Source organism: Equus caballus, chromosome 10 (genome assembly GCF_041296265.1).
Source record: "Equus caballus isolate H_3958 breed thoroughbred chromosome 10, TB-T2T, whole genome shotgun sequence".
NCBI classification, from domain to species: Eukaryota; Metazoa; Chordata; class Mammalia; order Perissodactyla; family Equidae; genus Equus; species Equus caballus.
Window position 1 is genome coordinate 11,029,582 of NC_091693.1, and position 25,897 is coordinate 11,055,478.

The window sequence follows — 25,897 nt, forward strand, 5'->3', positions numbered from 1 at the left end:
TGCAGTATCAGGAAAGAGTTTTCTAGGCAGAGGGAATGCCGTCTGCAAAGGCTTGGAGGTGAGTGTGGCTCATTTCTACCAAAATTCTTTGTTCCCTCCCTGGGGATCCCCTGGGTGCCCTGGCAGGGCCATCTGTCCCAGATCTCCGGGTTCAGGATCCATAGCTGGTTGATGGCTGTAATGTAAACTCTTGAGGGCAGACCCTTGCCTTGGTCATCACAGCCTGGTAGTTTAATGACTGGCCTTGAGGTCAGCCAGAAGCTGGGTCTGAATCTCAGCTCCCCGCCTAATCAGATGTGTGACCTTGAGCAAGTGACTCAATTTCCCCATCCATCAAATAGGGATATAATACCGGGTTTCACAAAATCAATCACCACATTTTAAACAGCTATAATAATTTAAACATATAATTTATATATTACATATTTAAAAATATAGAATTTGTAGATTAAATCAAGGACCCAAGAAACAATAGGGAGACATAAAAACAACATGCTGCCACGTCAGATGGCACTGTGTCTGTACCTAAGTTACAGAAAGTGCAATTGACAGAACAGGAATTGCCAGCTCAAAGATATAGTATTCCAAACTTGATTATTTAAAATTTTAATAGTGATTAGCAGCAGATTTTTTTTTTTTTTTTTGCTTGAGGAAGATTGGCCGTGAGCTAACATCTGTGCCAATCTTTCTCTATTTTGTGTGTAGGATGCTGCTACAGCATGGCTGACGAGTGTAGGTCAGCACCCGGAAACTGAACCCGGGCAGCCGAAGCAGATCGTGCCAAACTTAACCACTAGGCTATGGGGCCAGCTCCTGGGTTATAATTTTTTTAATTCCTTGGTTCAAAATTTGTAAGAATCAAAAATGGGGTGAGTAATTTTGGGTGCCCTTTAACACCCACCTCTCAGGTGCTGGGTCCGCGTTACCTGCTCCCCTGTTGGGACCCAGACGTCAGACAGGGAGACCCTTTTTACTCCCTCTTGTTTTAGGAGATGACTCAGGAGGAAGGGCTGTGACCATGCCACCCCCCTGGACACACACCCTGCTTTCCCGAGGGGCACCGTTATATTCTTCCTTTATTGGCTGTCCTTGTATAATACAAATCTGCAAGTTTAGATACAAAAAAATCTGGAAACAAAAGATAGAAAAGTACCCGCCAGGCACCCCCCCATCTCCCCGGACCCCTCCCCAGCGGGCACCGACGTGAGGTAACTGAGGATCTCCTCCCCCTTCCCCCTACCCCGCCTCCTGGACCCCCAACTTGGTTCCTGCCCCCATGAGACCTTGGCCCAAAGAAGAGGTGGGCCCCATGTTGGGGGCAGGGGCGACAGGGGTGAGCACAGCATTGGCAGTGAACGCAGCGGGTGGGCCAAGGGAAGCCCTTTGCTTGTGCTGTGTGTGGGTGGAGGGGACGACCAGACTTGGGGTGGGCACTCGGGGGGCGCCCTGGAGAGCCCCTAAGTGGGCACCCCTCCTGCATCCCACCCAATACTGGAAGGTGGAAGGTCAACAACAGAAACTAGGAAATGTAACTTGAACGGAGGGCGCTCAGTGGGACTGTGGCCATCCCCCTGCGTCTGGGGTGGGGGGAGAGGGGCATTGCCAGCCTGAGTCCGGCAGTGAAATAGGTCCCTTCGCCAGGCTGCATCCGTCCCTGAATTCCATCCTGTCGCAACCTGGGCGTCACAATGTTGGTTCTGTAGTGGCTGGGGGGGAGGGGGTGGTCAAGAGAAGGGGTTAGAGGGGGTGTTGGGGGCCCAGCCCCAGGGAGCAGGGCTAGGGGAGAGGATGCCCCCCACTCCCAGGCGTGGGGCACCTGGAGATGAGGGGGCGGGCAGCGTGGCTCGGGCTACAGTTCAATCTCGAAGGTCTTCTGCAGGTCGCCCGAGAAGGGGTTGGAAGGCTTTTCCACAGCGGGTTTGCCTTCTAACGCTGCCCACTGGGCCTCAAAGGGGTCCAACTCAGGGGCCGGGGCCGGCGCGGGCTCCGGGGGCCAGGGTGCCCCATTGGGGCGTGGGCGGGCCTGGCCCCCAGGGGCACTGGGCACAGTGGGGGGCGGGAAGGCCCCAGCTTTCCCGAGCAGGGTGGCCGGCTGGGGCTGCAGCTGGGCAGCTGAGCAGAAGGCGTTGGCCACCATCTGTGAGGGTGTGATGCCCACCACGGGCACCCGGGGCATGGGCGGGTAGCCCAAGCCCGGGTAGGCGGGCACAAAAGGGGGCTGCATGTGTGGGGGCGGCAGGAACACGGCCACCTGGGTGGGGGCGGCATCGAAGGGCCCCATGGGGGCGGGGAAGGGCTGCAGGGCGGGGGGCACGGCGGGCACCGGGGCCACTTGCTGCTGCTGCTGCTGCTGCTGCTGCTGCGCTTTGGCTGCCTGCGACACCTCCTCTAGCCACCTCTCAGCCTCCGAAGGGGTCCGCTTGTGCCCGGGCTGGAAGGCAGCTGCAGGGGGCACGGAGGGCTCGCCCCAAGCAGAAGTCCCTGGAGAGAGGAGAGAGGCGGGTGAGGGGCATGGGCTGCGGTGGAAAGAACCCCGGGCTGGGCATCAGACCCTGCAGCCAGGCTGCCTGCCTTGAGTCCAGCTCTGTTCCTCGCCAGCTGTGTTGATGCTGGGCAAATGGCTTAACCATCCTGGACCACGTGAGGGGTCTGCAGTGCTGAGGAAATACACTTCTGAGATGTCAGGGTTATCCTGAGATGGAAAAGCACAGGGAAGACTGACAATCACCCGGCCTGGCTTCCCTTCTGATTGGTCAATGCTGAACCTGTGAGTAAACACTGTTAATATCACCCTTGGTTCTGACATTTTGCTGACGTGCTGTCTTAGGAGGCCAAGATTCTGACTGCATGGATTGTTCCCGGAGCGTACTATTCTCACATACTGGGTAAGGTTCAACGGCTTTCCGTTTGTGTTGTCTAGGATTCTACAGTTCTAAATTTACGTTCTTTGCGATTCCAAGGTGCTTCTTGGTTCCAGGATAAGCTCACGGTCTAGGGTTCCATGGTGCTGGTTCTCAGTTCTTCTAAAGCTGTGAGGTCCCAAGGTTTCAGGGTTCCAAATCTGTTAATCTCCTTTGATTCTAAGGCTGTAGTTTTCTAGATTTTATGGTTCTAAGACAGGAAAGGTTAAAATTGACCCCATGGTTCTAATGTTCTCTCTGGTTCTAGGATGAAGCCCGGCTCCGAGATGACCCCGTGGTCCTAAGATCGTGCTACGGTAACCCCTGACTCTGAGATGAGCCACGGTTCTAAAGTGACTCCCTGGTTCTAGAATGAGCCCATAGCTCTGAGAGGACACCGCAGGGTGTCTGCCCCAATAGAGGGGCTGAGTTTACCTGCTGAGGCTGGCGGTGGCCCTGCCGCTGGTGCGCCAGCACTGGCGAAGGACGAGCTGATCTGTGTGCACAGAGCATTGATGCCATCGCTGTCACTGGCACCAGGGGGCTCCATCTCAGGCACTGGGAAGTCAGGGAAGGGTGGAGGTCAGTGAACAGGCCCAGGCCGTGCCCTTGACCCCATGCCCTCAGGTGTCCCTCTCTTATGACCTGTGGACCTTTCCCTCGCAAGGTGTGTGGGTCAGAGGGTCCACTCTGCAGTAACCAAGTGGCCGTGGCCACAAAAATGATAACACTGTGCCTATGTCTGTGTGACATCTGAGTGGTATAGCAGCCAAGTAGTGTGTGACGTTGGTTGGCTGACAGTTACAGGGAGCCCAAACCGAGGAGGACCTGAAGACCTGTGCATAGCCACAAACCAGAAAAAATATTTAAAATGTTTAACCACATTCATGAATTAAAAAATATGTTCAACCACGTGTATGGCAAGAGCATCGACTGGTCAGAATGGATCTCGGCCATGCTGGTATTCACTGGCTGGCGATCATTTGTCCTGCTTTGGGTAGAGGACTGGGCTCCTGCTCGCCCCACCCGGCCCAGCCCGTAACATACATCATGAGGGCAGAGACGCACATGTGCCAGCAAGACAGGAGACCCTGAACAGGTGTGGTGGCCTCGTGAGGGCTTGAGCAAAGGCACATCCGAATAAACAACAGAGGACCACCAAGTGTGGTGTGTGACAAGTGCCTGTGACATTGCAGCAAGTGGCTGTCTCCAAGGGAGCATGCACGGTGTTTCAAGGAGCATCAGAAAGCAACTGGCGGTAGGAGCCAGCAGGTGTGACGTGGGGGTGCCCAGGTGGGAGGCTAGGTGGTTTCCAGGTCAATTCGATGATGACTGTGTGTGTTAGTCCAAACAGGTGTGCGGCTTCTGAGGGTGTGGCGTCTGAGTGTGACTGAAATCCAGGTGTGTGATGTTCTGGTTCTGATTCCCCAGTGTGAGCCAATCCGCCTGTGTGATGTATGAGTGGGTTGGTGAGTGTACACGAATCTGCATGTGCGACTTCCAAGTGTGTGTGACTTTTGAGTGCAGGTGACTCTAAGTGTGTGACTTCTGAGTGTGTGTGACACCTGCGGCAGAGTGTGACACCTGTGTGAGTCCGTGAAACTTCTGTGTGGCGAGTCTCATTCAGGCAAGTGTGGAACTGGTTACAGTAGTGTGAAGCTTCCCCCAAAAGCCTGGGGAGCCTGCCGCTTCTCAGGGAGCACGTGTGACAGCCCTGGGGGTGTACTTAACGTCAGGCTGCATGAGGACAGCACATCTGAGGGTGTATGATGGCCAAGAGGTCCTGCGGGACACGGAGTGAGTGTGCGTCATTCTCAATAAGCGTTGGCGTCGGCTCAGCAGTCACCTTTTGGAGTAGCCCAGCCTCCTGGAGACAGCTCAACACCTCCCACGCCAATGCCCGAGGCCAGAAGAGGTAGGTGTTTCAGATCTGGCATATGGAGGGCAGGCCAGACCGCATGACTTCACTGACAGCTGGGAGGAGAGACAACCCTCCTGCCTGTCTCCCTCGGGCAAGACATGGTCCCGTGCCAACCTCTCTCTTCTCCCTTTCCCCCGGCAGACGTTGCTTTTAGATCATGACATATGCCACCTCTCTCCTTTTCCTGGCCCGTGGCAGACATTAGGAATTAAACACAATGCTTTTTTCCCACTGAACTCTGCTCATCTCACTCCTCGCCTGGCCAGATCTCACGGCTCTACTGGCCAAATGCTGGAAGACAAGACTGGTCCTTGTAACTGCATCTTCGTTCCATGCAAAACAGGACATTTCTACTGCCTCTCTCCTATCACTGCCCACGGCAGACATTGCTAATCAATGAGGATGTGCTACCCCGTTCATTACTGTCCCTGGAAGACATGGCTAATCAATGAGGATGGATGCTGCCTCTGCCCCATCCTTTGCCCACAAGAGACATCGTGAATCCATCACTGTGGATGACCTGACCCCGTGATCCCCGTGCTCACTTGTGCCCTTCACCTCATGTTTCCATGGGCCAAGTTCTGGGAGTCTCCCCTTGGGCAAAACTCTAACGCTCCTACTGCTCTCTCTCCTCCCTTGCCCACGGCAAACTTCGCTAATTCACCATGTGGTATGCCACCCCGCTCCTTTTTCTCGCTCATGGCAGACTCTGTAAGGAGATCACGACGAAGGCCATCACTCTATTCTCCCTGCCCGAGGCACACGCTGTTAATCCATCACAATCCTCCTTTCCTCTGAGGCTGTACCCTTCACCTGGCCAGATCTCATGGCTCTACTGGCCAAATGCTTGGAGGGAGCATTAGCCTCGTGCTTCAGCCTCCTCCTGAGCAAAAACATGGCACCTGGGCAGCTTCTCTCCTCTCCCTTGCCTGTGGCAGATTTTGCTAATCAATAATGACATATGCTACCTCTCTCATTTCCCTAACTACAGCAGACATTACTAATTGATAATTCTTGTGCTACATATTTGCTATCCTTTGCCCATAGCAGACATTGCTAATCAATCATGATTTATACTACCTCTCTCCTATTCCTTGCCAGTGGCAGATACTACTAATTGATCACCATGTGTTCCACCTCTCTCTCCTTTGCCCATGGCAGACAGTGCTAATCAATCATGGTGTGTACCACCTCTTCTCTATCTCTTGCATACAACAGACAGTAGTATCGATCCTGATGTTCCTTCCACTGAGCCTGGAGCTCACCTGTGCCCTTCACCTGGAAGTCAGTGCGGCGCTGCAGCGTGGATGGCAGCTCATTCAGCCGTAGGCTCAGCTGCCGTTTGAAAGGCGAGTTCTTCTGGCTGAGTGCCGGGAACCCACGGAAGGAGCCCTGGCGGACCAGCTGCTCCAGGGGGGCATGGCGCCGGGGGATGGCGGCCGCAGTGGTGCCTGCAGCCACTGGGGTGCCTGCCTCACCCTTCTCACCAGGGGATGTGGTGGCCGGTGTCGGGGACACGTGCCCAGGCTGGGCAGGGCCGGGAGCCGCAGTGGGGGCAGCTGCTGCCTCTGCTGGAGACATGGGGGAGACAAGTGGTTAGATTCCTCACCTTGGCATTTAGGCCTGTCCTGCCCAGTCCCCTGATCATTTTCCAGGGCTTTCTTCCTCACTGCATGTGTCCTGCCCTCAAGACAGGCTGGTCAGAGCCCTGAAATGTCCCTCATTCCTACCCAAGCCAAGACCACCTCCCCCAGGAGGCCCTTGGGGAATTGTCCCTGAACCTGAGCTCTGTGTCTCTCCAGCTTTCTGCCTCTGATCTATCTTCCTCTGCTGCTCCTGCTGTTTTTGCCTCTGAGACCTTCTGTCTCCCTTTCTGATTAGTTTAACTAACCTTTGGTGCACGACCAATGTATCAGGCATTGTTCCAAGGCCTTGCAAGTACTAACTCATTCGATCCTCACAGCCATCCAATGAGGTGGATACTACCATTATCCCCATTTTACAGATGTGGAAACTGAGACCCAGCAATGGTAAGTGACTTGCCCAAGGCACATGCTAGTCAAGGGGCCGGCTGACTCCAGTGTCTGTGCTCCGAATGACAGCCCTACCCTGACCCTCCTTCCAGCTGGTCTTTCCACACCATGCTGTCTTCCTGTCATTCTGTCTGCTCTTCTCTCTGTTTCTCCACTTCCCACCTCAAGCACCTCCTTTCTTCCTCCAGTTGCGACCCATCGTTCCAGACCCAGCTTGGCACACTTCTTCCTCTGGGGAGATTTCCAGATTGTTCCAGCCCCTCAGACTGGGCTCCCTCCACTCTGGGACTGTTCTCCCTCCTCTGGGGGTACCTGGTCTCCCCACTCAGCAGAGAGGTGAGCTCTTCAATGGCAGGGTCTCCCCACCCCTGCCAATACACAAACCCATCCCCATCCTCCAATCAGGGCCTCACCTTGGCCCCAGCCTGAATACCGGTGAGATTAAACTCAGGCCCAGAGAGGGCAGGGAGGTCACCCAGCGTTTCTTCTCCCATCTTCCAGGTGGAGGTGGGGAGGTTCTCACCCAGGCCTGGCCTGGGGCCATGGAAACAGGCTGAACCAGGGAACCACCTCTGCGCCCACCTCACGTGTGACCTCAGGAAGGCCCCTCCCTTCTCTGGGCTCCTTTCTGGACTATAAACCTGGGATGCACATCCCTACGCCGCCTCCCCAGGCCTCCTGGGAGGGTGAGGTGAAGCAGTGAATGGCCAGTCTTTTGGAATCTGACGAAAGCTCGGTAAACAACTTTGTGGAGAGCGCACTGCTCAGTACTCCTAAATGGAAAGGGCTCTGCCTACAAGTGTGGGGCCTTGAGACTGTGAATCAGCGCATAGCAATGGTTGTGTGAGGTGTTTGGCTGATCAAAACACACTCTGTAAATTCTCACTTTGCTGTGCAAGCTGTAAAGGGCTTTCCACACTGCAGAGTGGAAAGTATAATACCCTTCGGAAACAGCAAAACCCTTTGCAATCTCTAAAGCATGTGACAACATTCTTTGTAAATTCTAATATCCTATATAAATAGTAAAGAAATATTTGTAAACTGTGAAGGGCGGTGGACCCAGTGTTCTTTTGTAAACAGTAAAATATCACATACGCTATCAGGCCCTCTGTTAACTTCACTTTGCAATCTGCTTTGCCGAGGATAAAATTCTTTACAAATTCTAATGGATGATGTAAACAGTGAAATACTTTATAAGCTGTGAAGAACTTTGTAAATTTGTAAAGAGGCTTGTAAATAACCACGTAATTTACAAATAAAAGCATACTTTGTCAATGCTAATATAACAGTAAGTGATGAAAACTTCTGTTTTCCTAACTTTGTAGTTAGAAATATTTTAAACTTACAGAAAAGATGGAATAATGGAACAATGAGCGCACAGTTTCTCTGAACCTATGGTCTCCAGTGTTAATATGTTACCGTATTCGCTCTCTCTCTCCTTCCATCATTATTTTTCTGTACCATTTAAGAGTAAGCTGCAGACAACTCAACCTTTCTAAAACCTTCAGTACGTACTTCCTAAGAACAAGGACAGACTCCTGCTAAACCACAGAACAATTTCTCACTTGGGAAACATAACATGGATATGATGCCATTAGCTAATCTACAGCCCATATTCCAATTCCCCCAATTATCCAATTCCAATCACGTGATTCCAATCACATCCTTTATAGACGTTCTTTACATATATATATATATATATATATATATATATACATATAATCCAAGATCCAATTCAAGATCGCACATTGCATTTATTAAAACCTGTCAAATCTCTTTAGTCTCCTTTAATCTGCAACAGTTCCCAATGGTAAATTCTTTATAAATTCTAACAGAAGCGGCATTTTCCAAAAATCTTAAAACCAGAATCCACAGTAAGATAAATAAATAAACAAATAAAATAAAATGAATTACACTGTGACTCAGCGCATAACACATTTACATTTTAAAAAAAACAACTGTTTCACAATTTATAGACTATGTGCCATTCACCTAGAATGTTAGAGTTTACCAGGTATTTTTCAAACTTTCTTGATGGCAACCCAGAGTAAGAAATGCGTTTTACATGGGAAACCGTTCCACACACACACACACACACACACACACACACCCCGTGCGTGCAAATACACCTACTGAAAGGGAATGATCCCTAAACTATCCTGACTCTTACTACATTCGATTACTCTGGTCTTTTCTATTCTTCTCTCTTTCACTTCTCCAAACGCCAGCCTCAGTCCAGCGAGCTAACTTCACACCCATGAACAGGTCTTGACACACAGTCTGAAAAGCCCAGGAGCCTCCCTGAGTTAGCAGAGAATACAGCTCTGGCTTGGGGCACTCTCCCGTGATTTGTGGCCCACAGAATACGGCCCAAGAACTCCTTAAACTGAAGGATGCTCTATCAGCTGTAACCCAACTTTGTGGTTGGTGCCGTGCTTGGTAAACTGTAGAGTCCCTGTGCCTTCTGCAGCGCTCCCTGCAAACTGGATCCCCTGGCCCGACCCCCACCCGGGGCCCACTCTGTGCCCAGCCCTGCCCTCTGGGCAGCACCCACCTTTCTTTTTGTCGGCGGCCTCTCGCTCAGCAGGCCGCCCGCCCCCAGACAGGCGGAAGGAGCCCTCGCGGGCGAAGCTGGTGCGGCTGGCATCGAAGGCGGCCGTGACCCCGCATTCCTTCTCCCGCCGCTGTTTCCGCTCCAGGCAGGCCGCAAAAGCACAGCCCACAGCGTGGCTCAGCCTCTCGCCCTAGGGGAAGAGGTTGGGGTGGGGGTTAGAGACACCGTGTTGTGCAGACTGGATGCCAGGAGCCCGGGGTTCCAGCAGCTAGGTGCTGGCTGACCCCAGACAAGTCCCTTCACCTCTCTGAGCCTCAGGGTGTATTTGCACCATGAGGGAAATAAATGACAGCCCCAAGTGAAAAAAGCCAGAAACAGTGAAACACTGTATGGCTCCATTTATATGAAGTTCTAGAATGGGCGAAATTAAACTGTGGTGAAAAAAGTCAGAACAGTGGCTGTTTCTTAGGGAGCAGGGTGGGAACTGACTGAGAAGGGGCAGGAGGGGACAGCCTGGGGTGGTGATGACGTTCTAGATCTTGATGGGGGTTTGGGCTACACAGGTGTATGCAGTTGTTAAAACTCAACAAATGTATACTTAAGGTTTGTGCACAGCATGTGTTTTACTTCCAAAGAAAAAGAGCTGGAAACACATATGAATTCTGCTCCATGGTATGCATGCCGGCGTGTTTAGGGGAAGTATTCTGACGCTTACAACTTTGAAATGCATCAAAAATGAGATGGATAAATAAGCGATAAAGTAAGACAGACAGATGTGAATGACAGGATCTGAGTGGTGGGCGTCCAGGTGACGGTCACCGTCCAAGCCTTTGTTTTTGCTTTTGCTGCGTGCTTGAAAACATTTTCTAATAAAATGCTGGGAGTAAAAATGACAGTTGCTGTTTCTTGAGTGCCTACTTGAGAGGCTCCAAGACCAGACAGCCTGGGATGGATGCTGGCTTCCCACTTTCCAGCTGTGTGTTCTCAAGAAAATCACTTCACTTCTCAGTACCTGAGGCTCCTCATCTGTAAAATGAAGGCCCTCATAGCACCTACTTCACAGGGTTGTTGCAAGAATTAGGTGAATTTATATACGCAAGGCATGCAGCACAGAGTGAGGCACAGGGAAATACCACATACGTGCCAGCGTAAATCTGTCCAGCTCTGGGCTGAGCCCTGACTTGCATCCTTTTACAGAATCCTCACAACAGTACCAGAGGTGGACACTCTTATGAACCCATTTTACAGATGAAGAAACTGAGGCTCAGTCAACACACCCATGATAACAAGTGGCAGAGTTGGGATTCTCATAAGATCTGTCTGACTTCTGTTTCCTAACCAAGATGCTCAGTCATTCTTAAAGTTAAACTTGGACATAGAAATCCTCAACAAAATACTGGCAAACGGAACCCAACAGCATTTTTAAAAGATTATGCATGATTATCAAGTGAGATTTATTCCAGGAATGCAAGGTTGGTTCAATATATGAAAATCAATGAACATAATACACCACATTAATAGAATGAAGGAAAAAAACCACATGATCATCTCAATTGATGCAGAAAACATTTGACAAAATCCAACACCCTTTCATGATAAAAACACTCAACAAAGTTGGAATAGACGTGAACTTCCTCAACCTAATGAAGGACATTTATGAAAAACTCACAGTTAATGTCATACTCAATGATGAAAGACTGCAAGCGTTCCCCTAAGACCAGGAACAAGACAATGATGCCCATTTCCAACACTTATATTCAACACTGTATTGGAAGTTCTAGCCATAGTAACTAGACAAGAAAAAGAAATAAAAGGCATCCAAACTGGAAAGAGAGAAGTAAAATGATCTCTATTTGCAGATGGCATGATCTTACATGTAGAAAATCCCAAAGAATCCACAAACTATTAGTGCTAATAAGTGAATTCAGCAAAATTTCAGGATATAAGATCAACAAAAATTAGTTATATCTATATACACTGGCAGTGATTAATGCAAAAATGAAATTAAAATAATAATTCCATTTATAATAGTATCTAAAAGGATAAAATGGTTAGGAATAAATTTAAGCAAGGAAATGAAAGACACGTACACTAACAACTACAGAACACTGCTGAAAGAAATAAAGACGACCTCAGTAAAAGGAAATACATCCTGTGTTCGTGGACTGGAATACTTAACATTGTCAAGGTGGCAATATTTCCCTGAGTGATCTACAGCTTTAACACAGTCCCGTCAAAATCCCAATGGACTCTTGCAGAAATGGAAAAGCCGATCCTAAAATCCATATGGAATTGCAAAGGACCCAGATCAGCCAGAACAGTTTTGAGAGAGAACAAAATAGAAGAACTTACATTTTTTATTTAAAAACTTACTCCAAAGCTCCAGTAATCAAAACAGTGTGATACTGGCTTAAGGACAGACATATAGACCCAATGAAATACAATTGAGAGCCAAGATATAGACCCAGACATCTACACTCAATTGATTTTCAGTAACGGTGCCAAGGTTATTCAATGGAGAAAGAACAGTCTAATAAATGGTCCTGAGACAAGTGGCTATTCACATGGAAAAAAAAGGAAGTTGGACCCCTACCTCACACCATTTACAAAAACTAACTCAAAATGGATCAAAGACCTAACTGTAAGAGCTAAAACTATAAAATTCTTAGAACTTGGGGCTGGCCCCGTGGCCAAGTGGTTAAGTTCGCGCACTCTGCTGCAGGCAGCCCGGTGTTTCGTTGGTTCAAATCCTGGACGCAGACATGGCACTGCTCATCAAACCACGCTGAGGCGGCATCCCACATGCCACAACTAGAAGGACCTACAACAAGAATATATGACTATGTACTGGGGGGCTTTGGGGAGAAAACGGAAAAAAAATAAAATCTTAAAATTCTTAGAACAGAACATGGGGTAAATCCTTATGACCCTGGATTTGGCAGTGCATTCTTAGGTATGACAACAAAAGAAAAATAGATAAGTTGAACTTCATCAAAATTAAAAGTGTTTGTATATCAAAGGACATCATCAAGAAAGTGAAAAGACAACTCACAGAAGGGGGAAAAGTTTTTGCTAATCATACAACTGCTAAGAGTCTAGTATGCAGAAAATATAAAGAACTCCTCCAACTCAACAATAAAAAGACAAACAACCCAATTAAAAAAATGGGTAAAGGATTTGAATAGATATTTCTTCAAAGAACATATACAAACGGCCAATAAGCATAAGAAAAGATGCTCAACATCATTAGTCATTTAGGAAATGCAAATCAAAACCACAATAAGAGAACCACTTTATACCTATTAGGATGGCTACAATAAAAAAATGGAAAATAGTAAGCATTGATGAGGATGTGGAGAAACTGGAACATTGTTACTGGGAATGTAAATGGTACAGCCGCTGTGGGAAACAATTTGGCAATTCCTCAAAAAGTTACTATGTGACTCAGCAATTCTACTCCTAGGCATACACCCAAAAGAATCAAAAACAGGTATTCAAATAAATACCTGCACACAAATGTCCAGAACAGCACTGTTCACAGTAGCTAAAAGATGTAAACAACCCAAATGTCCATCAGCAGATGAAGAGAGAAACAAAATGTGGTACCTCCATACAGTGGAATATTATTCAGCCACAAAAAGGAATGAATGAACATGCCACCACATGGATGAACCCTGAAAACATCATGCTAAGCGAAGGAAGCCAGTCACAAAAAAACCACGTGCTGTATGATTCAATTTGTATGAAATATCCAAAAGAGAGAAATCTATGAGACAGAAAGCAGATTAGTGGTTGCCAGGGGCTTGGGATGTATGTGTAGGGGCCTGGGAGTGGCTGCTTAATGGGATGAGGCCTCTTGTAGGAGTGATGGAAATGTCTGGAACTAGATAGAGGTGATGGTTAAACAATATTGTAAAGGCACTAAATGCCATTGAACTGTACACCCTAAAATGATGGATTTTATGTGAATTTCACCTAAAAAAATCCTTAAATTAGGGAATCCGAGAACTCTACTGCTTAATGTTTAAAACCTGAAGCTCAGAAGAGGGAAGGAGGGGCTGGCCCGGTGGTGCAGCTGTTAAGTGTGCACGTTTCGCTTTGGCAGCCTGGGGTTCGCCAATTCGGATCCCGGATGAGGACATGGCACTGCTTGGCAAAAACCATGCTGTGGTAGGTGTCCCACATATAAAGTAGAGGAAGATGGGCATGGATGTTAGCTCAGGGCCAGTCTTCCTCTGCAAAAAAAGAGGAGGACTGGCAGCAGTTAGTTCAGAGCTAATCTTCCTCAAAAAAAAAAAAAAAAGAAAAGAAAAAGAGGGAAAGAATTCAGCCAACGCCACACTCTGTACCCAGAGGAGATGGCCCTGCTCTTTCCTTGCTCTGATTCTCATCCCCAAATACTTCCCCAATGACAGCAACGGTTCCTACTTATGGAACACTTACTGTGGGACTCTGTTTAGAACTTTGTGTGTGTGACCATAACGAATGCTTCCCCAGGAAATCTCTGAGCAGCCGCTGCTATGCTCCCCATTTCATAGAAGAAGAAACTGAGTCCCGGAGAGAAGTCACTCGTCCCTAAGGTCCCATAGCCAGGTGGTCTGACCCAAATCCACACTAAGCAGGTAGCATTTTATTTTCCAAAAACAGCTGCAAGAAATTTCTGGCCCCGCATGCTCTCCAGAACCTGGCCGCTCCTCCTTCAGAGGCGGAGCCTATGTCCTCTTCCCTCAGCCTGGGAAGACCTCTGTGACCACCTGGACAGACAGACAGAAGACTGCAGAAGCAATGCTGTGGTTTCTAAGACCAAGCCCAGCAAGGCAACTCAGCTTCCTCCTAGCTGGCTCCCTTGCTCATTCTCTCTCTCCTCGCTCTGGAGCCCTGAGCCACCACATAGGAAGCCCAGCTCTCCACGCGGGAGAGACCCTACTGGGGAGGTGCCGAGACTCCACGAAGACAGAGACATGTCTGGCCGTTCTCCTGGTGTTACAGCTCCAGACACCATCTGATTGCAACAGCATGAGAGACCCTGAAGCCAGATGCGCCCAGCCGAGCCTTCCCCAGATTCCTCACCTACACAAACCACGAGAGGGAAGAGATCACTGCAATTTTCAGTCACTAAGTGTTGGAGCCACTCGTTCCTCAGTGATGGAGAACTGATGCAACCACTGCGCTGGGCTCGGGCAACAGCAGCTGCTCCTGGCTCTGGGTTGCCAATATTTCCACACCAGCCCCTGGCAGGCACTAGTCAGGACTGACACTCGCAAATTCGTTTTGCAGCCCTAGTCTGAAAGTATGTGTGTGAGTGAGGAAATTGGGGGCGTTGACTCACTTCGGGGGCTCAGCGCTCTTTGGAGCGGGGTTTCTGTAACAGGAAGGAATCCCTGAGTGGAGACTGGTAGTGTCTGCAGACAAAGGCATGGTTGTACTTGCTCAGGATCCATTCATCCTGCTTTTTTTGTTTTTTTTTTGAGAAAGATTGGCCTTGAGCTAACACCTGCGGCCAATCCTCCTCTTTTTGCTGAGGAAGACTGGCCCTGAGCTAACATCCGTGCCTATCTTCCTCTACTTTATACATGGGACGCCTACCACACCACGGCTTGCCAAGTGGTGCCATGTCAGCACCCGGGATCTGAACCAGCAAATCCCGGGCTGCCGAAGCAGAACGTGCGAACTGAACTGCTGCGGCACTGGGTGGCCCCCAACCATTCGCCCTGCTTTTGATACCAGCACGCCAAATGCCTTTGGAGAACTCCTCTTCAACATTCTAAGTCAATCTGATGCTCCACCCTCCCCCGGCCAAGAGTCAGACCAATCCACGCCCTCTCACCAGAATTTGAACCCAGAGCCTCAGCAGTGGATTCATCTTGGCAGTGTCCCCAGGCTGCCCTGCTCTCTACTCTTGCTGATGCTTAATGCTCTGACTGCCTTTGATCTTGTGAGATTCCTCATATCCTGCCATTAATTTTATTTTGGATTTAAATTAGCCAGATTAGTTTTGCTGCCAGCAACCAAAGAATGCTGGCTAATGTAAAGGGCTGAGACAGTGGCTTCCTACCAAGTCAGGTGGGGTCTGAAGTCAGGGGCCACAGGCCAGCGCAGAATAAAGACTATATTTTCCACCATCTTTTGCAGCTGATGTTTGCATCTTTTGCAGGGATGTTCATGTAAGAAGGTTCTGACCAATGCGATGTAATCAGAAGTGTTACGTGGCTCTCCAAAAGAAGAAGGTGTTCCCCTCTTCGTGCCTCCTTCCTTTATGCAGCTGGAATGAAGACGTGAAGGCTGGAGCATGAGCATCCATCTTGGATCATGGAGTGGAAGCCATATTCCAGCATTGCAACAAGATAAAAGGAGCCACGGCCCCTGATGAGAGGGGAGGAGTCACACCAATGCCGCACTGCCAGCCTCTGGATGTCTTTCACACGAAACAGAAACAAACTTCTACCTTGCTGAAATGACTGGTATCTGTCACAAGCCTCAGAATCCCAACTGTGAGAATGCTTCTGAGAAGACAGTCCATTTGTTGCCTTCATCAGATTCTCAGAGGGGGCCTTGAACCCCCAAATATTAAGAACCACAGGCAAAATGAATGGAGGCTGAAGGAAGAGCAGGCACCCCGGGTGGTACTGTTTCAGAAGGGCCCGAGGGAGCCCGCTGGGGGCAGGAAACGCTCTACACCTTGACCTGGGTGGGGTTTATGCCTAAGCAAAAATTCGTGGAGCTGTATCCGGACCATCAGTGCACATGACTGTGTGGACATGACCCTCAGGAGAAAAGTCAGAGAAACACGAAGAACTATGGGTCGCTTAACGACGGGGACACGTTCTGGGAGATGCATCATTAGGCGATTTTGTTCTTGTGCGAACCACTAGAGTGCACTTACACAAACCTAGATGGTACAGCCTCCTACACCCCTAGGCTTTATGGTCCTAATCTTAAGGGACCACTGTCGTAGATGCGGTCCGTCGTTGACGCAAACATCGTTATGCGGCGCATGACTGGTCATGAGGAGGACGATGAGAACTGACGTCTTCCTGAGCCCTTCCTACGTGCCAGGCGTTGTTCTAAATACTTTGTATTAACCCCCTCAGGTCTCATAAGAATCCCTAAGTCAGGAGCTCCGAGTACACCCTGTTTTCCAGATGAGGACACAGGGCAGGGAGAGGAGAGGTGAGTGACCCGCTGACTCCACCAGGCCGGTCGGGGCCGGGGCTGGGACGCCAGGGCATGCGAGAGAAGTCAGCCGGCCCCGGGCTTGGGCGATACTCACGGAGTCCTTGAGCGCCAGGAAACAGTGGCAGATCCAGCGGCGGGTGGTGCCGTCGCGGCAGATGTAGGAGAAGGCCTTGTCCAGGTTGCGGTCAGGGGCACAAAAGGAGACCTTTTCGATGGTCTGGTCTACCAGCAGGTCCTGGGAGGGGCCGGGGAGGCCAGGAGAGGGACGTGAACTGTCTTGCACGTATTCATTCAACATTCCCTTAGTGTCTGCTCTATGGTCTGTCCTGAACCAGGTGGGGACCCAGCACGGCTTGAAACAGCTGTGCGCCCTGCTTGCACGGGGCTCCCAGTTTAGTGCGGGGATCAGAGCCATCACCAGATGGAGACAGCCCCAAGTCACAGCCAGGCTGCAACGAGGGAGGCACAGGCAGAAGAGGCAGGGCCGGGAGTCAGGGGGAGGCCCAGGGGCCTGCAGGAGCCAAGAGGAGGTGCATGTCCCAACTTGTCGGGGGAGTCAGGCAAAACTTCCTTGAGGAGGTATTAACTAGGCAAAAAGGCAGGGAACAGCATTTCAGACAGAGGGAACTGACTGCGCAAAGCTGTCAGTTCTGTTCAGTCATTAACCTAACTTTCATCATGTGCTGGCTGTCTCTGGTCCAGGGGCAGGGAGTTCAATGGTGAGCAACTGGACACGCGGATCTGGCCCTACGGTGCTCCCGTCTGGCTGGGTAGACTGACGATAAACACACAACAGCTAACATTTATGGATCTGAACGCTTACGCTGTTCCAGGCACCGTTTTAAACCCTTTGCATATCCTTTCTCCTTCAATGACAGGGTCCATTTATATCCCCATTTTACAGAGGACGCAACTGAGGCACAGAAGGGTTAAATCTCCTAGCTGGGGTCACCCAGCTGGGAAGCGGGTGAGCTGGGACGTGAGCTGAGGCGGCTGCTCCCCAGTCTGTGCTCTCACCCACTATCTATGCCAGCTCACAAGTAACAGCAGGACTCAACTCTGAATTATGACTGTAAGGTGTGCCAAGACGTTATAGGAGCACATGGCATAGTCTAGAAGGGCCCTGAGGGAGGAACATCCTACAGGTGGGCAGGGACGCATTCTCAGCCTCGATCTGAGCGGGATGAGGAAAGGCGCCCAGTGGCACCCACTCCCACCCCCACCAGCCTCCTACCTTGGTCTTGTCATCCACCACTCGGAGGCCATCGGCTGACACCCAAAGGACAGACTTCACAGACTTCCGGCCCATCTGGGGTGGGGGAGGAAGATAAAGGGCCTGCTCAGGGCTGCCTCTTCCGGTCTGACCTTGCCCCCTCACTGCTCCAGCCCCTCACTCACCGCCTTCAGCTTCTTCACAGCGTCTTCGCACACGTGCATACCCCGAGACTCCTCCACCTCCACGTGGCCCAGGTACTTGGGGGGAAGGAGGGGGGAGGGGAGGACATGCCATCAGCACAGTAAGCAATGACTCCTAGCGTTCACTGAGCAGCTGCAACGCATCGCACAGTGTCCTGAGCACATCGTAGGCGTTAACTCATTTACTTGGCACCTCAACTCTACAAGGTAGGTACCCACTCCCGGCCCAGACACAGAGATGACAAAACTGAAACATGGCATGTAGGAGTGATTCCCAGCCTGCCTCTATCCCCGGGCCTTAACAAGTCCCTGTTGTCCTTCCGAGTGCGAATGTCTGCATCTCTGGGGACTGGCCCCACGCAATGACTGACGGGAGCTGGGGTACACACGGCCCAGCTCCCTCACCTATGAGTGGGATGGCTCTGTCTCCCAGATCCCCCCGTGGCATCAAGCTCAGTTGCCCACAGCCGTAGTTTAGTGACACATCCTCCACTGGCTGCCTTTTCTTCCTCACCCCCACCAGCATTTTCTGCACCTCCCAAATGGACCCCTCGGACTTAAGGGCTACTTCCAGGGGAAGGGAAAATAAGGTGGAGGGGCTGTGACCACGGTGTGTCATCACCCAGCCGGGAAGGGACTGAGTTGGGATTTGGATCTGAATCCTGCTGTCTCGCTTATAAAAGTGTAACGTGTGTTGTAAAGGGTCATGGTGGTCTAAACCAGAAAGCACTTAACAGTAGAAAGCTTTGCAAATGCTACAGAATTTCTGTGACCTTCCACTGCCCTCTGGAAATTGTGAGCTCCCACAGAATAGGGCGACTTCAGGCAGGATGTCCCCCAGGTAATATTTTCTTGGTATAAGAGAACGTGTGTTGGTGTTTTTTGTTTTTTGTTTTTTTGGGTGAGGAAGATTGGCCCTGAGCTAACATCTGTGCCAACCTTCCTCTATTTTGCATGGGGATGCCACCATAGCATGGCTTGATGAACAGCGTGCAGGTCCACCCCTGGAGATTGGAACTCCTGAACCCTGGGCGCAGCACAGTGGAGGGCACGAACTGAACCACCACACCCCTAGGCCTGTCCACGTGTTGGTTTTTAATCCCTCCTTTGAAGGGCTTGGGCTGTGCAGTCCTGCTGCGGCATGGTCCACAGTTCTCTGGGGACGGGCGTTTCTTCCGCACATGACAGGGTCTCACCATAGGGCCCAGCCCTCAGACACATGCGGACAGCTCCGCCCGCCGCCCCCACTCACCCTGACCAGGAAGCTGCACGTGCCCTTGCGCACCGCGTCCTCGTCCGCCTGCCACTGGTGTGGGCGCGACGCTTCGGGCACGTAGGCTGGCTTCCGCCGGCGCAGGCTCTGCCGTAACTTGTTCATGGTGCCCGCCCCGTCTGGTGACACAGGACAGGGGTGCGGGTCAAGGGCGGGGTCAGAGGCATGGGGCTCAAGGCGGAGGGAGACAGTGTTCAGGGAGCACGGGGTCAGCTAGCATGGGAGTAGGGTTACCGGGTTAGGGGTCACTGGGCAGAGGACATGACATTCAGGGAACATGGATCAGCAGCGGTCAGGGGACGCCCGGAAAGGGGGCAACAGAGGCAGGGGAGTGTGAGAGTCAGCAGTGGGGGTTCAGGAGACATGGACTAAGGGGCATGGCGGTTGGGGATGGAGCGCTCACAGCTTTTCGGGGTCTGGAGATTAGGGATCTGAGTCAAGAGGCATGAACATCCAAAGTAATGGAAAGGCACGGGGTTAGAGGGCATAGGCGTCAGGGGTCACAAGGTCAGGGGATGAAGTGGTCAGAGGGCAAAGGGGTTGGGAGTTGCATGGGTCAAATGTGGGGTGACTCAGAAGGTCCAGGGATTGAGGTCCAGAGCCCAGGCCAGAGGCGGGTGGGGAACGGGAGCTTGTCTCTGTGCCTCTGAGATACCGCCCCTCTGACAAGTAGGTCTAGGGTAAGGCAGGGGCCCCGGGGGCGGTGTGCACCTGTGACCATCAGAGGTAGGGGGAGGGGAGGGGGCGTGGCCAGCCACAAAGACGGTCTTCATTGACTAGGACAGTCTTCACTGACTGATAAGCCATACTGACAGTCCCAAGAGGAGGGTGAAGGGACACCCAGGACAGAGCACCAACAGCAGGGGGCGACTGTGTCTGTGTGCAAGCTGGTGTGCAGCTGGTGTGTTCCTGAATGGTGCCTATGAGTGTATTTCTGAAGGCTGTATGGAAGGACGCAGGTCTGAGAACGGCTGTTTATGAGTGTGTGTCTGTGAATGCTGTCCCTGAGGGGGTCTGTGTCCAGGAGTGTAGCTGTGGTCTGTGAGTGCAGGTCCCTGAAGGTTGTTGCTGAAGGGTATCCATGTGTGAGAGTGGCTGTGCGTGTGTGTCATGGAATGTTGCCTGTGAGGATGTCTGTTTGAGCATGAGGCTGTTGTCTTTGCAAGGGCATGTCCATGACTGTTGTCTTTGAAGCTGTGTCTCTGTGAGAGTGTGGCTGTTGTCTTTAGGACTGTTGCCTGTGACGTTGTGTCTGTGAGAGTTGCCCCAGAGACCATGTCGCTGTCCAAGAGTGCAGCTGTTGGTGGGGAGGCTGTTGTTTGTGAGGGTGTGTCTGCGTCAGAGCATGTGGCCACTATCAAAGTGAGTTGGGTCCATGGGTGTTGTTCTGAGGGGGTGTCAGTAGGCAACTGCACGTCCATGAGGGTGTGTGAGAACAGTCCAATGAGGCTGTCGTCTTTGAGAGTGTGTTCATGAGGCTTATTTGTGAGGAGGTGACTGTGTGAGAAGGTAGCTCCTGTCTATGAGAGTGCTGAGTATTCTATGTGAGACTGCGTCTGTGGGCAAAAGTGTGGCTCTTTGTGAGAGCATGGCTCCATGGGTACTGTCTGGAAGGCTGTGTCTGCTTGTGAAAGTACAGCTGTTGTCTATAAAAGTGTGGGTATGTGCGTGTTGTCTGGGAGACTATCTGTGTGTCAGAGTGTGTCCCTTGGGAGTGTGTATCTGAGTCTGTATCTGGTTAGTGTCCGTAGTCGCCTGTGTGAGGGAGCCTGGGTGTTGTCTCAGAATGTGTCTGTCTGTTTCTGTGACCCTGCACCTGTGGGTGTGGGGATGTCGGTGTGTGTCTGAATGTCCGAGTGTGTGTGTGACATAGTCTAGGTGTGTGTGTGTGTGTGTGTGAATAAGTCGGGGTGTGACGGTTACTGAGTGTGCAGGGAAGAGGTCTGAGGGTGTCCACTCATGAGGGTGATTAGGCCTCTGTGACCGCAGGGGCAGTTCCTCTGATGGTGCTAGGCAGACCCACCCAGCCACTCAGCCCCTGCCCTGTCCCCAGCTGGTCACTCACCTGGCTCCGTCCTGGAGGTTTCAGGGGGCCCCAGGGCCCCACAGGGGGCTGGGGGCAGATGCTGCTCAGGCCTCCTGGGTCCGCCCTGCCCAAGGAAGGGAGAAGAAGGTAAGAAGCTGGCTTGGGATGGGGTTCAGTCCTCTCCCTCACCCCCTCTTTGGACATCAGCCAACACCCCTCCATCTCAGGCTCCCTGATGAGAGCCCTGGTTGTCATAGCAACTGTTACTAGAGAGATGAGCCACCTGGTTGCAAGGGCCCAGGAATGAGTAGGTGTGTTTGGGGGGCATTTGTTGGGGATGTCCCAGCCTCAGGAGGCCCTCAGTACCCAAGGAGATGGTGTCAGGAGGGAGTAACCTTGCTATCTAGACACACGTCCAGGGATACACACAAACATACAGCCATATGTATACATGCAACTCATGGCCACGGTTGTCCCTAGCACCTAGTGACAGCTCTGTGCTTTTACTTACACACAGGCACAACCACAGCCACACACACCAGATGACACAGATACCCATAAATGGTCACAACCACTGTAAACATCTGGTCACATACCTGTGTTCACAGGCATACACAGTCTCCATTACGGACACTGGTCCACCTGCCCACAGGGAGTCCCAGCCTGCCTAGGCACTGCCACAAACGTCTGCTCACATCAGCTGCTGGCATTCGGTCACTTCTATTTTCTCAGCCACACACAAACAGCTGGGGCCAGGCACACCCACCAGAGTGGCACAGGCACAGCCACACCAATGACAGTTATGTTTCCTCAGGCACCCACCCAAGATCCTCATGTCACATACCCACCCACAGAGAATCATACCCAGTCAGAGGTCATCCGCTAGCACTAAGCCACACAGACACAATCACAGCACACACACTTGTCATACATAGCTCACTCCTGCATGTTGACATCTGGTCATGGATGCCTGTGGACATACTGACACGAATTTGGTCACACACGGCCACACCCCATCACAGCCATGTGTGTGATCATCTACAGCACACAGCTGCGCATGGACACTCAACCCCTTCTATCAGTCACACCAACACAACTTCTTGGTCACACACACCCAGTTGTAGGGGCACACATTTGGTCATAGTATCAGCCACACTTATGTGGACAGTCCTCCATACCCAATCACACAGAGACACTGATGGCCACGGCCCAGGTGTTATAAACACATACCCCCGCGCCCCCCAAAACACTCAAGACACACATACAACCACCCAGAGACAACCATCCCTAAGGATGGCCACACTCAGACACAGTCACAAAGTCGGTGGTGAGAGTCACAGCCATACACATTTCAGAAATGGTCATGTATGCAAAGTCACATAGCATCAGTGTCCGTAGTACCCAGCCATATATCACAGTCATAATTCCGTCACCCAACGTGCCATGGCATACCACCATAGAAAAACACATAGTCTCTTTTCATGCAAACACACAAGTCACACACACAAGTATGTAGTCACACACAACCACAGCCCCATGTGGACTGACGCATAATATCACACACATAGAGACATTAGCACATAATTTCCATTTTACACATCAAAAGCGCACCGGCAGGTGTATGCTCAGAAAGGCAGTGACCCAGACGTAGCTTGATAGCTGCGTTTACACAGAAGACACGGTTCCTGACAGAGCCATGTACGCAGTGGCCCTGTCACCAAATCACACAGATTCAAACACAAGCAGTCCAGCATGCATGCAGACACACACACACCAAACAGTCACACAGCTACAGACACACACACTCTCACAGACATGACACAGACACAAGTACATATAGTTACCCAGGGTCACAGACATGCAGGTCACATAAAAATATAGAAGCCACAGTCACATACACACATCCGCACAAACACACACAAGTTACCTGGTGCCACCACACACAGACACACCTACAGTTTCAGTCACACACAATGAAATAACCCACTATTAATAGTCAGCCAGGGTTTCAGACCTCAACTCAAATACACAACCCAAATCACACATACACAACTATAAATGCACACGGTCACTCAGTATCAACACACAGAGCTAGTTGCAGTCATTTATACAACCTGGTCACACACACAGATGTGGCCATGAACACACAACCACTGTCATACAAACATACAAGTCACAGTGCCACCACACCACCCCAGTCACATAGGCACAATGTGACTTCGTATACAATGGCAGTCACACACCCAGAGTTGCAGGGACATTGTGTAACACACAGCCACATGCGTGACACATATAAAATCAGTTACAGACACAACCACAAACACAGTCATTGGGAGAGTCGTACATGGACAGTCATAGACACAATTCTACTTACACACGGTCACAACTCCACCCACATCTTTAGTTAGCCACACACATGCCCCAAACCAGACTCAACGCATACATTGTCACATACCCAGTGATAGTCACCAAGGCACACAAACATAGGGTCACAAAAGATGTAACCACAGACTCAACCACACAGTCACAACCACATACACACTCAAACACAGAAAGACTAAATAGTACAGTGTTCTGCACAGTGAGCAGCTATCACACACTCACACAAATGCTGAGCTCACACACAGACACAATCACAAACACTGCCAGACACAACCACAAAACAGACACACAACACAGCTACAGTAACACAAACATGGGGTCACAGTTAGCCACCTCCCCATCCGTTGCTTTCCCTTGTCCCCCCAGGTACCACACACAAAGCCACCGTAACGCAGACGCTGCAGACAGACAGGGCTGTACCCGGTCCCTGGGGAGCCGCCCCCCCCCCCAGCATGAATCTGGGGGGTCAGAACTGGGAGAGGAAGGCGGCGCATTGTCTGCGGGTGGGGCTGCTCCCAGACAGCTGGGCAGCCCCAGGGACAAAAGGGGTGGCCCAGGGGACCTGTACCCTGGGACCCTTGATCAAGCCTTGGGGGGGGGGGCTAAAATTTCCCTTATTTTATTCAGGCTAGGGAGGGGGTGGAGTCCCAGGCACAGGGAGCTTGTTTTGAAAAGGGTCTATTCTGGGACGCCGCCCAAGGATTGGGGGGATGCTGTGCTCAGGACGCCCTGAAGCCTGGGGACAGACTGTGTCTGGAATGCCCCCAGGCCTTGGCTTGGTGGGGACGCTGTGCCCAGGGACCCCATTCCCAAGACCTTGCCTAGACGGTTGTTGTGCTTCGAGATCCCCTCAGGCAGGGAGGCGTTGGGACTGCGTCTGGTCTGGAATCGCCTCCCGGAGGCCTTGGCTTCATATGGGGGTTGTGTCCCGGACCCATCGCCAAAACCTTGCCTGGGGGGTTGTACCTAGAATCTATCCCCCTGTCCTTGATCTTTTTGATGGGGTAGGTCTACCTCTAGGGCCTTGGCAAGAGAGGGCCTGTGCGCAAGACCCCTATCTCCCAATCTTTGGCTTGGTGGGGGCCTGTTCCTGGACCCCCACCCAGGACTACCCTCCCCAGCCCTCGCACCCTCTCTCCATCCGGGCGCTGCGGCTGCCTCCCACCCTCCGCCACATCAGCAGCGGCGCCGCCCCCCACCCGAGCCCCCCTCTCCCGCCCTTCTCACGCTGGCCGCCGCGGTGCGGGACATCCAGGGCCCGGGCGCCCCCGCCTCCCGCGGCCCCGGCTGGGCCCGGATCCCCGAGCGCTGCTGCTGCTGTGGCGGCGGCGGCGGCAGCTCAGTCTGACGCGGGCCGGGGCCGGGGGCCGGGGGCTGGCGCGGGATGCACGCGCGCGAGCCTGCTCCGCTCCCCGGAGGATTCCGTTCCGGGGGCGGGGGCGCGCCCCTCCCGCCTCAGCTCCCCGCCCCAGCCCCGCCCATTGGTCCGCCGCCTGCTGGATATGCAAAGAGGCCCCGCCCCTGCCCGGCGCCTCGCCGCTCAAGCCCCGCCCCTTGGCCGTAGGCCACGCCCACACGCAAAACACGATCCCGCCTTCCCCGGTGCGGCCACCGCCCCGCCACGCCCATTGGCCGGTCCCTGACAGGGCAGGTACAAGAGCCTCGCTGAGACCTGTCCCCAGGCTTAGGCTCCGTTCTCCTCCGTGACCCTTGACCTCAGAGCCCCCTCTGTCCCGCATCCGACAGAGTTGCTTCGGGAGGCGCCATGCCGCCCCACATCCCCAAATGTTCCCGCTAACCCCACGGTTCTCCCAGCCCAGCGGGGGCGGGCAGAAGCGGTGACGAGGCACTTTTTGCAAGGAAGGGGAGGGGGAATGAACAGACCCCGGCGTCCTGGTGCGCGAACGGTTCGGCTTGGGGGGCGGAGGCGCCAGGCTGGGACGAGGGCGCGGTTCTGGCCGCCGCTGCGCCCCCGCCCAATCCTGTGGGTTTGGCAAAGCAGCTGGCAGGGGCATTAAGGCCCATTAGCAAAGGCGAGGTTGCTGGGAGGCGAAGGGAAGGGCCCGGAGCCTGGGAGGTGGTGTGTGTTGTCGGGGAGGCCTTCTCAGCTGCTGCAGCCTTTCGAGCAGGTGGTCAGCACGTGCGGGAGGGGCGGGTGAGGGGGTGGGAGGGAAAGGGGAGAAGGAAGTTCCCGGCAACAGATGGCCCAGGCAGGC

General features: G+C 52.1%; 1 protein-coding gene and 1 long non-coding RNA gene across 4 annotated transcripts; one reads left to right on the plus strand and one right to left on the minus strand.

Moving 5' to 3' along the window:
• Window positions 1-394: 394 nt before the first annotated feature.
• Window positions 395-25,121, minus strand: NUMBL (NUMB like endocytic adaptor protein). Of its 3 annotated transcripts, none has more exons than XM_023649772.2 (10): window positions 24,909-25,121; window positions 21,339-21,423; window positions 19,253-19,392; window positions 17,983-18,057; window positions 17,819-17,893; window positions 16,679-16,819; window positions 9,409-9,598; window positions 6,087-6,392; window positions 3,336-3,458; window positions 395-2,481 (listed from the first exon to the last, which is right to left on the minus strand). In XM_023649772.2, the coding sequence occupies exons 1-10, from the start codon at window positions 24,930-24,932 to the stop codon at window positions 1,850-1,852; spliced, it is 1,791 nt and encodes a 596-aa protein (XP_023505540.2). In that variant the 5' UTR covers window positions 24,933-25,121; the 3' UTR covers window positions 395-1,849. The 3 variants fall into 3 exon arrangements, with proteins under 3 accessions (XP_023505540.2, XP_023505542.2, XP_070080568.1); XM_023649774.2 differs by having other exon boundaries at window positions 6,087-6,389; window positions 24,909-25,089; XM_070224467.1 differs by lacking the exon at window positions 24,909-25,121 and adding an exon at window positions 21,896-21,920.
• On the plus strand, window positions 6,388-8,140 carry LOC138915920 (uncharacterized). The gene is made up of 2 exons (XR_011422387.1): window positions 6,388-7,190; window positions 7,356-8,140. It is a non-coding gene; the product is annotated as an uncharacterized lncRNA (long non-coding RNA).
• Window positions 25,122-25,897: the final 776 nt, after the last annotated feature.